At 36.8% G+C, this 13,219-nt stretch overlaps 1 protein-coding gene across 8 annotated transcripts in view; it reads right to left on the bottom strand.

Moving 5' to 3' along the window:
* Positions 1-2,097: 2,097 nt before the first annotated feature.
* The window catches only part of LOC125036875 (mucin-3A-like), a 186,939-nt gene continuing 175,817 nt past the window's right edge, over positions 2,098-13,219 (bottom strand). For 5 of the 8 annotated variants that reach the window (XM_047629801.1, XM_047629793.1, XM_047629794.1 and 2 more), the window contains 8 exons: positions 11,117-11,237; positions 10,413-10,571; positions 9,979-10,104; positions 9,455-9,690; positions 8,742-8,757; positions 7,445-7,473; positions 4,756-4,767; positions 2,098-4,444 (listed from right to left, as the gene is read on the bottom strand). In XM_047629801.1, the coding sequence (XP_047485757.1) occupies positions 4,324-4,444; positions 4,756-4,767; positions 7,445-7,473; positions 8,742-8,757; positions 9,455-9,690; positions 9,979-10,104; positions 10,413-10,571; positions 11,117-11,237 (820 nt within the window). In that variant the 3' untranslated portion in view covers positions 2,098-4,323. The remainder of the gene's footprint in view (positions 4,445-4,755; positions 4,768-7,444; positions 7,474-8,741; positions 8,758-9,454; positions 9,691-9,978; positions 10,105-10,412; positions 10,572-11,116; positions 11,238-13,219) is intronic. The other 3 variants (XM_047629799.1, XM_047629800.1, XM_047629796.1) reach the window with 3 other exon arrangements.

Below are 13,219 nucleotides of genomic sequence, written 5' to 3'. Positions count from 1 at the left end.
CACAGGCATCGTTTGAGTGCCACCAGTCAGAAGTACATCTCTCTGCATCAGCGCCGTCTGGAAGAATCATGTCGGCAACTCGAAGAAAGGCTTAAACTCAGTGCGCGGAAACGACATTTGCGAGCGCAGATTCTTGATAATGGGCACAGTCATCATCACAGACACGCAGCTAAAGTTGCATATCATTCTTCACTAGACTTCGCTAAGACACCTTTTTGCGAAAGATTAGAAAGTCCAAATACAACCCCATATTTATCAACGACATCTTTGCCTACCGCTGGACCACACAGCCCTGGGCACAGTCGAGAACTTTCACCATGTTGCTGTGTATCCCCTATTCACCAGCCTCAACATAACCACTGTCGGCCATCTGCACACACCTGCTCAACACACAGTCACTGGTCCTCTTGCCATTCAACTGCAGCTCCAGATTCAGCATACACTCCACACTATATGACTTCCAAAATACGTACATCAACACAGAAGTGCAAAGAACAGTTACTTTATCTCCGAAGACATCTGGTAGGTGCTTCAGGAATAGCAAGCTCATCCAGTTCCCTGGGAGACAGTCCTCCTGGCCGTAATAGATACCGATTTGGGAATCTCAATAACAATTTTGATGGACCCTATCAAAGAGGACATGCTGCCTCACTATCTTCTCTCCCCGGGGTTGGTGCAACATCTGGTGCTTGGAGACGACGCGTTGGTGGATCAGCTTTGTCAGTAGCCAGTGAAACTGAAGCTTACAGAAGAAGGTCTCGTTACCGTCAGGATTCAGACTCAGATTCTGGTGCTGGGTGGTCATGCAGTGGAACAAGTTTGCGTCATAGTTACCAGTGATGCAGCAATAACATCAAGAACAGAAGGTATCGGTATCAGTTGTGACCTTCAAGGAAAAAATATTAATAATAATAAAATATATTCAATAAACTCACCGAGGCAGCCACATTTCTTTAATCAATGTACAAGTTTAGCCAGAGCCAAACTATCCAGTTGTGCCATATTGTGAATCTAGTCGTTCAGCTATTTAGTTTAATGAGTTAAGAATTTGTACAGAAACCTGTAAATTATCAAAAGTATGATTGAATTTGGTGTGTAAGGACCAAACTGCTAGTATTACTGTTATACTTTGTAAAGCTTTTTTTTATATAGTGCTTAATATGTGCCTGCTCTTGTCAAGTCTTCCAAGTGGAATACAGAATAATTATATGCAATATGCTTAGAAAGTTGCTAGTGAAGTGGGATGGAGATTTAAAGTGTGTACCTGTAATAAAGTATGATTGATTATGTTAATGTTATTTAATTAGACCTAAAAAAAAAAAAGAAGGAAAATATATGTTACGCAATCAGCTCATGAATTTATTACAAAGAAAGTTAGGTTGTTCTTAAGATTTTCTATCAAATACATTTTCACACTTACAGTATTAGAGTGATTTAAAAAAGATCAGTATCAAATGTTAATTTAGAGTCAGATAAAATGAATGCACTTTAAATTTATATATATATTTTTTGTTTTAACTGTAGTTGCCTTTTTCCCAATTTAGCCTTGGACTTGTTTTTTATGTTCCTACTGCTGCTCTAATTTGCAAAGTTAAAACTTTTGACCAAACAATATATTGTATTTTCATCAATTTCTATTCTTTTTAATATATTTTGTGTGTACAAAGGCTGAATAGTGCAAGAACAACAAAAATCACAGACCCCCTTTACTCTGGGAAATATTGGGGACATGATATCCTTAGGAAAATCAAATGAAGTCTTGTTTTCATATTCACAACTTCACATGTATAAAATTATAACTGAAATACTGATGCATAACACATTGAAGACAAAATTCCAAAGTATTAAGTCATCAGGCATACATGCATTTTCATGTCACCTGTTCTGTGACTGATTCTAGAATAATTGTGAAATTAAAGGTTAAAATTACATTAACATCCCTTTATCCAGTATATTTGAAATGTGGAGGGATAAAAGAAACAAGAAAAAAAAACTTGTATTGAAAATATTTCATAATCTGTTTATACAAACATTTATTGAAGTTGGTCATTTTTGATGGAAACAAGACGATGTTAAGTGGATATTAAAAGCCAAAACTATTTTTGTTTGTATATATTTATGATAAGTTGGCATGTCAGCGCATTTACAACCACTGGATAAATTTGAAGCTAAGCACAAGTGGCAGTGCTCACACGCACTTGTTTTCACAACACTGCATACATGTGCCATCATCTTCCCTAATAATTCCAACAATAGTTGGATTCCTAACAAAAAATTAAAACATTGCTAAATAAAATATTGATCTCTGTTACTGTTTCATGACAAAGTACACTTCAACTTTCAAGTTACAGCCAACATTAAGTGTACGCCTATTTGAAAACCTTTAACAAAACTGAAAAATATGGACAACCATTTTAGATAAAGACAATGGAATGTTCACATTTTTTTTTGGATAGAATCTATAATACTATCACATAAACTAAACATCACAGTTCCTAAAGAAAATGATAACAAAACATAATCAGAAGTATAGTTCATGTTCTTTGGCATTGGTTTCACCATCAAATGCTTGCAGGACAGATGAGCAACAGACTTTAGAGATCTTTAAAAAGAAAAAATAATGAAATCCTTAAAGTATGCAACAAAATGTAATAAAATGGTATTTATTTTAACCTTGTATTTTTGTCTAAGCTAATCATATCAAATGTTACTTATCTTGAACTCACCTGCAGGCAAATGATGAATGTGAATTTGGATCATGAGGTATAAATACTTCAATAAATATATTTCCTATTTACAGACTTTTTAACCAGTCATGTCCTCAAAAAAATCATATCTACATACTGTAGCTCCCATACTGGTCCTTTTAAGCTTAAATTTTAGCAAAGACACTCATAAAAATGTTATATAGTTATGATAACCTCAGGGTTTGACATTATGACACGAGAGGAACTACTTTTCAACATGTACCAAATAATCTCTAATTCTTCCTTTTGTAAAGTACATGTCCATGTTTATATACAGTGATCCTATGAATGCATAAAGTTCTATATATAAAAAATAATAAAATTATGTCAATAAGTTAAAAGCATTGGTAATACATGACCTTTAATTTTACACTGTAGCTTCTTCACATGTCAGCAAACCCTGATTTTATCACATGTCATTATTGGACAAGCAAGAGCAGCCTTGGAATATTTTATGCTTGAGGGTGACTTGACGTATGACAATAAATTACACTGAATCAATGGCGAGCTTTCATTGCAGTGCAGCAAGAAGTGTTGATCACAAGCAGTTCATATGATTATAAGTTTATTTCTTGGTCATGCTTTGATGGATAGACTCCATGTTCTTTGACTATCCTGTAAAGGAACAGCTTTTTTATTCTGGAGAATTACTATTGTAAGTTGTGCTTCCATTCTCTGTAAAGCTGCTCAAAAATTATGAAAACTGCTTACACCAGTTATAATATGGCATATTCTACTTAGTATAGTTTATTGTCTACAACTTCTACTTCAGAAGCTTACAACACATTGTTAGCAGCTAAATGTCTGCTACCTATCTGTAATGTTGCTATGTAGGTTCAGAACCAGTATAATACACTTATATTCAACAGTTGCTTGCAGAACCAATATACATTGCAATAAGGTTTAAGCATCTATAACAGATTTTTGTATATTCCATAAGAATGTTACAGTAAGAATCCCCACAATAGATCTACCACTCAACTATTAACTTTTCCTTAGCCAATAAGTGTAAACAATGACTGCTTTCAATTTTCAGCATGAATGAACACAGAGGAGATATGATGAGTATCACAAAGTTAGGAGACCGGAAGGCTGCTCTTATGTCAATTAGGATTAAGTGATACACAATTCATATGTAACCCAAGCTCATTCCATGTTTTACATTTTACTTTGTGGCACTAAAAGTTCCCCAAAAGCATGAATATGTTTAATCATAGAAGAATCTATATTTTTCATTCAACTTTTTATCTTGTATATTTTTCTCATGTAATATTTCACAACTAAATCAGCAGTTTACAAACTGCACCTCTTGAGTACATTATACAACTTTTCGAAGTGCCTCTGACAGTAGCACAGTCTTAAAGGAAGTCGTACATCTGGTAAAGCATTACTTTAGGTGGTTTGAAAGCAACAAGCTTAAAGTCAGTAAGGTTATGATATATATATATAAAAATAGGTAACAGATTCACTGAACCTAGGAAGTCCATGTTGATTATGGTATGAGTTTGGATCAGTGAAAGGTGATAGTTGTAGCTGGCATTGTGTCATAGCAAGTTGGTTTCATGTCAAGTGATGATCATGATTGAGTAGGATGTCGGTTAAGAAGTGCCGGTGGCTGGCTGGCTGCTCTGGGCTGGCGATGCTCCGGTGCTGATGTGCTTCGTCCTCGACCCATACAATCACCTTCACCCTCAGAACTGTTGAGGTGAATGAAAAAGCATTATTGGAAATTCTTTTCAACTTGAAAAAAACAAGTAAAAGAACTCAATCTTCAACATCATATATCAAAATGATGTCTCAAAATTATTTCCCTTAATATCCACAAATATATATGACTATGGGACCATACATAAAAAAAATACAATCATCTTCATTCGTCACAAGCCATTTTGAGTATTTCTTAATAATCTTACAGTGACCATAGTTTAAAGATTGATGAATGTACCCAGACTATTTATATCCTGAAATTTTGGTTCTAACTAAACCAATGCACATGACAAATACTTACAACGTGTACCTGCTAGCATGGAAAAGGAATATGCAAGATATATGTTAGAGAAATTTTAGTAAATGAAATTCAATATTTAGGATAGTCTTTATTATCATCTGATAAAACAATATCAAAGAAACATTTTACTTTAAATATAATAGCTTTATTTATGAACAATCTTCAGTATACAATATATATTTAAAATACTGTATTACATATCTCTAAAATTCATATATAAATATATATGATTAAAATAAAAAATAATTATTTATCCTCCAAACTTATTAACCAGTGCATGAAAACTAATGAAAAGAACTAGGTCTTATAATATGAATCTCAATTAAAATAAAAAATAACTACTGATCTAAGATACTAGAATATATAAACCTACCATACACAAAAATAGGTTTACACTCATATGGTAGTTTTACATCAAGAAATTCACCTCTAAACGGAGAAATCAATTAATGCAGAACCAACCCTGTTCACAGCTTAACCCAATACAGATGGTCTAAACATTTTGATCATGCCTCACTCATACCTATTGCACTTGGGTGACAGGCAAGCTGGTTGATAAGACACTAAGACTCCATCTCATATCAATACATACTCAAAACTTACAAAGGGTATCTAGTACTGAGTTTTCGTATAAATTGGAAAATGAAATTATATATATACAATATATATATATACAATATATATATATATATATATATATATATATATATATATATACAATATATAATATATATATATATGTATATATATATATATATATATATATATATATATGTATATATATATGTATATATATGTATATATATATATTTGTAAGTAACAGAAAAAGAAAAGAAATGAAAGGACAAATAAATAATGACCAAAAAAAAATGCAACACAACTTATTTATGTATTCATTCTTTTTATCTCTTGGGCAACTATTCCCATTCTCAAAATGTAATGCGAAGTCTGGTGAAATTAATTTAGTTAAAGTAATACTGTATCTAAATACAGCATAATTTAAAATAAAAATCTCAAAATATCTTTTAATGTCAAAATTTACATGCTCCTCACTGATATTTTTTCTCCAATATTATCAAAGTATATCACCTCATATGTTGCAGTTAACATAACTAAGAAGTATGATTGGAGGATAAAATACAGGTGAGCTGAACCTAATGCTGTATTGCTTAATGTACTGAGGTAATGAATCTTCATTCTATTAGTCAAAGTATCTCACTGCATGCTGTTAATGACAACGAAAGTCAAAATTCATGGTGCATAGCTGCTGGTATGTAGCTTAAGGCAGTGCCTCTATTTTACCTATGGACACACTACAATTGCTGCCCTGACATTGACACTTTCATCTATCCCTAACTTGTTCATCTCATGTTCTATCAGGTTTTCCTGCTGCCATATCGATTGAAACCCAATACGAGATTTGATAAGTGTTGGTGTTTGTGACCCAGGGAAGTGATCTAGGGATTCAATGTTTCCTCCACTGAAACCCACCACAAAGGCACATGACTGATTTCAATTTATTTAGCATGTCATGGTGATCAGACCCCATTAGGAACAGCAGGATCAGCTCTTTTGTATTTTCATTACTCATATAAAAAGTGTGTTGTGTTTTACATACTGGTTGATATGTTACTGCATCCCATAACTAAATCATCAAATTAGTTTATTTAAAAGTCTGTACTTGGATAGTACTTAGTTTAGTATATATGTGGGGAGCTTAATCGCATAGTTGTTCAGTTTAATGAGCAGGTAAAGAAAAACAGAAGTAAGGCTTAGATTATCTGGTGATGAGTAGAGTTGTTTTGATTAATTTCATTAATTTCATTCAATTAGTTTAACAAACAAGAATTGGTTTCCAAATATGGTCACATTGTGTTACAATTAGGCTAAGATAATAATCAACTGATGTGAGTGTATGGTGCGATTCCAGAAAATCATGTTCTAAATCTCTCAGTTTAGTAATGGCCTGCACTGTAAACCCATTTCAACAGATATAGCCATATAAAGTAAATGGATTAAGCACCTTTTTGTAATTAGCAAGACAGCACCTATTAAAGGCACTTGTAAGGAGAAAACAAAATATTATTATGAATCTTATGCCCATAATGAATTTATAAAATAGTACATTTAAATGTAATGTTATAAAATGGACAGTTTTCAAAATCCTTCAATGAGATGAAGACAATATGCTGATTCTGTCCAAGGAATTACCAATTATTACTCAAAAATTATTCTTAATTCATATTGCAATTTTCTCAACAGATATCACAAAAAAAGATGAAACCAGTAACCAAAACAACTGCCAAATCCATATTAATTTTCTAAATATCTCAGATATCATTCTATACAAAGAGTATTAAAACAATAAAAATACCCAAGATTTTGTAAGTAACTCTCTAGTTGTAGGATCCCTTTACTAATACTTCAATCAATTATACACGATTAAAATGATTTTGTTGACCCTACAAGCAACAACAGCATTCACTACAATCTATACAAATACATAAATATACACATAGACACACATACATATGTATGTATATACACATGAAAATATATAGATATATACATATATCTGTATGTGTATGTGTATGTATATATATAAATAAATATATATATATGTATATATATAACTACCATACATATTCTAATAAAAGAGGAGTTTGTAAAAATGTTAAGAAGTTAATACCTGAATATTTCATTTTCTTTCTTCTCACCCTATAAAAATAGGTAAATAAATAAATAAATAAACAATATAAATGTAAATAAATATACCTCTGTACTATAAATATATTTAGTCTATATATTTAGATGCAAAACTGGTTATTAATGAGATTTTATAAATTTTATAGCACAAATAGGGGCTATACATAAGTAAATCTATGTATAATACAGGAGCAAAAAACATGGACACAGGTACACAGACCCACACACACATGCACTCTCTCTCTCTCTCCAAATGCACATGCAATCAATCAATTAATCAATCTCTCTCTCTCTCTCTCTCTCTCTCTCTCTCTCTCTCTCTCTCTCTCTCTCTCTCTCACTCACTCACTCACTCACTCACTCACTCACTCACTCACTCACTCACTCACTCACTCACTCACTCACTCACTCACTCACTCACTCACTCACTCACTCACTCACTCACTCACTCTCACTCTCACTCTCACTCTCACTCTCACTCTCACTCTCTCTCTCACACTCACACTCACACTCACACTCTCACTCTCACTCTCACTCTCACTCTCACTCTCACTCACACTCACACTCACACACTCTCACTCTCTAACTCTCACTGTCTGTTCCATTAAAAACAAATACACTGTAAATCCCTCACTCAAATGGTCTATTCCATTAAAAACAAATATACTGATAGAGCATTATGATTCACGTGGAAGACAATACTCTGTAACACAAAGACAGGTAGAACTTATATACACAATGCCATAAGCTTTGGTGTTGGAATCACAAGGGTAGTTGAGTGTAGCAGCATAGGTCTGATGCAATGCAAAAAGCTGAAGGCAAACCTTGTTACACAGGATTCTTGCCCCTTTTTTTTAAACTGAAGTTACAAGACAATCTCAGGTCTTTAATCAGTGGTATAAGACATAGTGCATAATTCATATAAATAAAAATAAACAAAAATAGATAAATAAATCAATAAAAAATTAAGGATAAGAGAAAGGTTATTTCTCTAGTCTTCAAACAAAATATGCTCCTTAAACCCTGTCCTAGATTCTCAGCAACTAGCATCAACAAACCATTAATGTTATAAAGTGCATAAAATCAAAATGGATGCAAGATTTCCCTACATTTATAACTTTTCTTTTTGAAAACATAACACATAACAATGCAAGTCAACGTTGCAGCACACATTGCAGCAAGTGAAGATTTGGGTATGTAGTTGGCACAGAGATCAGTGCCAGGACAGAGCAGAGGGTGAGAGAGCCAAGCACTACATCAACAAAAGATGGACACTTTACCTTGCCCAGCCGGAAGCTTGTGAGTGAGATGACACATAGTCAGATTTAACTGCATTAGTTTAAGGCCATAAAGCTAATCTTATTCACACTACAATTTTTTTGGCATATTTATTTACACCCACTTAACCAATACTGCTAGAAACAGGTATGTGATCCCTCTGGGTAAGGCTCTACATCTGTTTGAAAGAAGTTATCCTCTCTTCATGCCCAAATCACTCTGGACAAAGAGGCTTTGCTTTTATTTTGGGGTCTCTAATCCTCGTGCTACTTCATAGTGGGAAGAGAATTAAGTTTTTATCTTTAAAGGGATTTAGAGATTTGGTGATGTGAAGCTAGTACACAAGTGTGTCATTAAAAAGAAATTATCAAAACAAAAATGTTAAAAACTCTAACTATATTCAATGTGTACAAATACTGTAATTATAAAAACTATGGGGGAGAGAAAAAAGGATATTGTGGCTATATTGGTGCAACTGGCAAGAAACTATCAAGAAACGTGTATGAAAGTATCATTAAAAGCCACAGCCTTACAGAAAAAAATATGCACAGTAATAACCCTTATTTCCTTTCTTTCTTGGGGTAAGATATGCCACTTAAATGTAACAAGCAAAATAATCCCCTTCAGCCAGAATTAACAAAAAGTATAAGTGTGAATGGAACCTATTGACAAAACCCGTGATACACTTGAACAGCCTTCACCACTCTTGCCTCACCTGACAGTTGGTCCAAGTCCATCGTCAATGGAAGCCGCTCGCGAGAGGCTGGATCCAGTGAGTGTGGGACGGGAGGAACGCTCTGTCTGCGTGGCAGCGTTCACCGTGTTTGTTGGGGCTTCGGCATCGGTAGGATTACAAGTCGTTTTCTGGCTCGCTAAACTCTGTGCTAATTGCTGTTGTAAGAGCCTTATGGTACGGTCTCGTTCTTCCAGTTGTTGCTGCAGGAGCACAACCTGCAACGTACAAGAAACATCTTGTGAACAATCAAATATTTTCTGAAGGTGCATTTTGGCTTTTTCAATCTAACCACTACTCTTACCTACATTTGTACTAAGGAAGCAAAAGCAAAAGCTTACTTAGTGCATAAAAACTACAAACTTCACTTATATTAAAATCTTTCTCATTCATTTGCTGTCTTTCCCCTACTAAAACTGATTCTATATCAAAGTTGCAACTTGATTAAAATGTGTTTGCACTTCACTGCAGAACAACAAGGCTCAGAAAAGCAGGGGAGTGCGTACTTGTCTCCGTAAGTCTATGTTTTCTTGGGACAGCTCAATCACAGATGGTGTAAGAGAATCCTTGTCGCCATTGATACCACAGCCTCCTGGAGAGTCACTGCTGGCTAGGCTGAGATATAATGAGTTCTGGAAAAGAGGAAAATAAATATCAAAACTCAGTAATGCACAGGTGTAAGTCATGCTTTAAAGAGTTCACAAATTATACAGAAATTGATGAAAGCAATGAGTTTCTCCAGAATTGATGATAGTCATTCTACATTACTGAATATAATGAATCGAGAACAAAGAGCACCATACAGATTAATAAGTAAAGTCAAGGACCTATTTTTTTTTTTCTTTCTTTCTCTTTTTTTTTCTTTTTGCAAAAATACCAGGAATCATCAACCCATCACCTCACACTACATTAGACAAAAAAAAAAACACCAGCCACATACCCGTAGATTGGCATCAAATGGATTTATGGTGTCAGCAGCCTGAAGAACTCTTCTGAGACGCAGCAGCATGGTCTTGAGGGCTGTGACATCCTGGCACATGTAGTGATACGAAGTGCGGTCAATGCAGACTCCACCTCCCTCTCCCTCGGACAAGCCACCCTGGAGGGATTCACATAAAACAACTCAGGATTAATATTCATTGCTAAAGAGATAAGCCTTAATCATATCATCAATATAAAATTCATTAATTTTTTTTTTAAATGTAAATAACTAAATAAATGTTGAATTCTCCCTCCCTCAAAAAAAAAAGAAAACGAAAGAAAAAAGAAGAAAAAAAATTGTATGTGTGTGAGTGAGTAAGTGAGTGAGTGTGTGTGAGAGAGTGAGAGAGAGAGAGAGAGAGAGAGAGAGAGAGAGAGAGAGAGAGAGAGAGAGAGAGAGAGAGAGAGAGAGAGAGTGTGTGTGTGTGTGTGTGTGTGTGTGTGTGTGTGTGTGTGTGTGTGTGTGTGTGTGTGTGTGTGAATGTGTGTGTGAATGTGTGTGTGAATGTGTGTGTGAATGTGTGTGTGAATGTGTGTGTGAATGTGTGTGTGAATGTGTGTGAATGTGCGCGCGGGCGTGTGTGTGTTTGCGCGTGCGTGTCCAAATCCAGAGTCCAAATTCAGTGTCCCCCTCCCCCTCCCCCTCCCCTCGTTCGACCTTACCTGCCGCGGCGGTCTGAGCACGGTGGGCCGCCTGGGGTCCGGTGAAGACACATCCGAGGAGCTGTTGAGCCTGGGCCGCGACGTCCGTCCTCCTCCGCTGCTGCCATCTCGAGACACACATCTGCGGGAGAACAAGCATCGTCGTTAGAATAGCTATTTATTCGGGTATGGGTTTTGAAAAATGAATACATATTTGGAAAAAAAAAAAAAAAAAAAAACGAGTGAGCAAGTTTGTGTTCATCAAAGTCCTGTAAATATCCTTCAAGGTTTTACCTCGATTTCTTTAATTCAAATTACATGTGTTCTAAAACTGATAATAATTCCCTCCTACAGACGTAAAAACTCAAGTAAAAGTACGAGCGTGGAATGACACCAGTCTATTAGCTCAGGACGCAGAAGAAACCAGAACAATTTTCCGTAATAAACTGCGATGTTGACCTTGCCACTCCCTTTCTATAGCTTTATGGTTTCCTCTGCCTCATAATAGTTAGCACTGGGGAACCATAAAGCAAATACGATAATAACCTCTTCTTTTGTACGTGAACAAAAATCATCTTGGACACAGCTTATATTAGGAACGTCAAGCTAAACTCCACCTTCCCCGCCACAAGATATCACACTTTTCCATGATCCTCCTAAAATACCACCCAAAAAAAAAAAAAAAAAAGAAAAAAAAAAAACATACCGCTAAAAAAAGAAGAAAAAGGGAAAAAAAAAACTTGCCAAAAGACGCAGAGAGATAAAAAATAAAAACACTCCCGGATGGACTCAGCGCAACGTAATGACCGATCAGCAGCCTCGCCAATGCCACTCCTTATATGGGCACAACAGGCTCCCACTCTCCACTGCCTTGACCACGTCGCCAGGTGGATACGAAACTAAAGTGTACCTCGTGACGTAACCCTTTCTTAAATCTCATTCGCTACGATGGAGTAACAACAGCATGACGCCTCGTTCTTCTTTTGTTTTTCCCCTTTCTATTCTCTCTACCTTTTGAAAGAGTAACTGGAACGATTTGGTACGTTCCGTTTATTGTTTCGTTGCGTGTGGTTGGTGTATTTACCATCCTGAGTAAATCGTTCCATACAAAAGCCAATTCTCCAAGGACGACTAATCTTCAGAAACGAGAAACACAGACTCACATAATCAGCACGGAAGAGCAGTACTGAAAATACATTCCAGCGGCGACATCCACGCGACCGTCAACTCAACTCGGGCCAAAGAAGCGACGCGCAAACAGACCGATCTCGCCAAGGGTGCCGTGCAACTCTCAGCTATCATGGGTTATACTATGCTCTATGCCGGCTGCGGTTCTGTTTCACGTGCGCCGTCCGGTATTAGCATAAAGAAAGGGAGCAAGTGTGGCGCGCGGAGCCGAATTAGGAGACTTGTACGAGAAAGAAAGTAGGGATCTTGTACATGCTTGGGGACCCCTTCTCTTCCTTCGGTATTTCAGGGGCATCGTCTTCTCTAGATTCGCAAAATGGGGATGCCCGGCTCTGTAATTCACTTCTTAAACACTGGGATCACTGGCGTTGGCGTCTCAAGAGAACACTCGGAGTGACATAACATGTCACTTCAACACACGTAGCCAACTCATTCCGCCTAATGAGAGCAAGGTCGCGACGCCCGGCCCCCAAGCACCCAGGCACAAAGGCTGCAAGCACAAAACCCCAGCGCCCAGCCAGCGAGGAGATAGCGCACGTCAGTCTCCGCCACACGCGAAACGGTCTCTCCTCGCCCTCTTCCCGCAGAGTGGCTTCACCTCCTCTCTCGCTGATCTTCCGCCCCCTGCCCTCCCCTCCCCTGCCCTCCCCTCCCCGGCCCTCCCTCAGCGCCACCCTACAATTCTCACGGCGGGCCAAGTCGGACAGGTTCTTCGGGTGGCCACCGGAAGCGCCGCCCACAAGAGCTATGTTGCTATGGTTGGCCCAACGGATACCCGACACCCGCAGGCAGAACCCGAGCGCGCCGATCTCACGGTGTCACGAACGCTCCTAATAAACCAAACGCAAACGTGTAAAAACGAGCGTTGAATGGCCTTCGTAAGCCAACTGTAGGCCTACAAATCCCATTAAAGCGCAGATAAGCAGGAGGGTGGAC

The sequence above is a fragment of the Penaeus chinensis genome, chromosome 22 (assembly GCF_019202785.1).
Source record: "Penaeus chinensis breed Huanghai No. 1 chromosome 22, ASM1920278v2, whole genome shotgun sequence".
Classification (NCBI taxonomy): Eukaryota; Metazoa; Arthropoda; class Malacostraca; order Decapoda; family Penaeidae; genus Penaeus; species Penaeus chinensis.
This window is presented reverse-complemented; position numbering and strand designations above follow the sequence as displayed.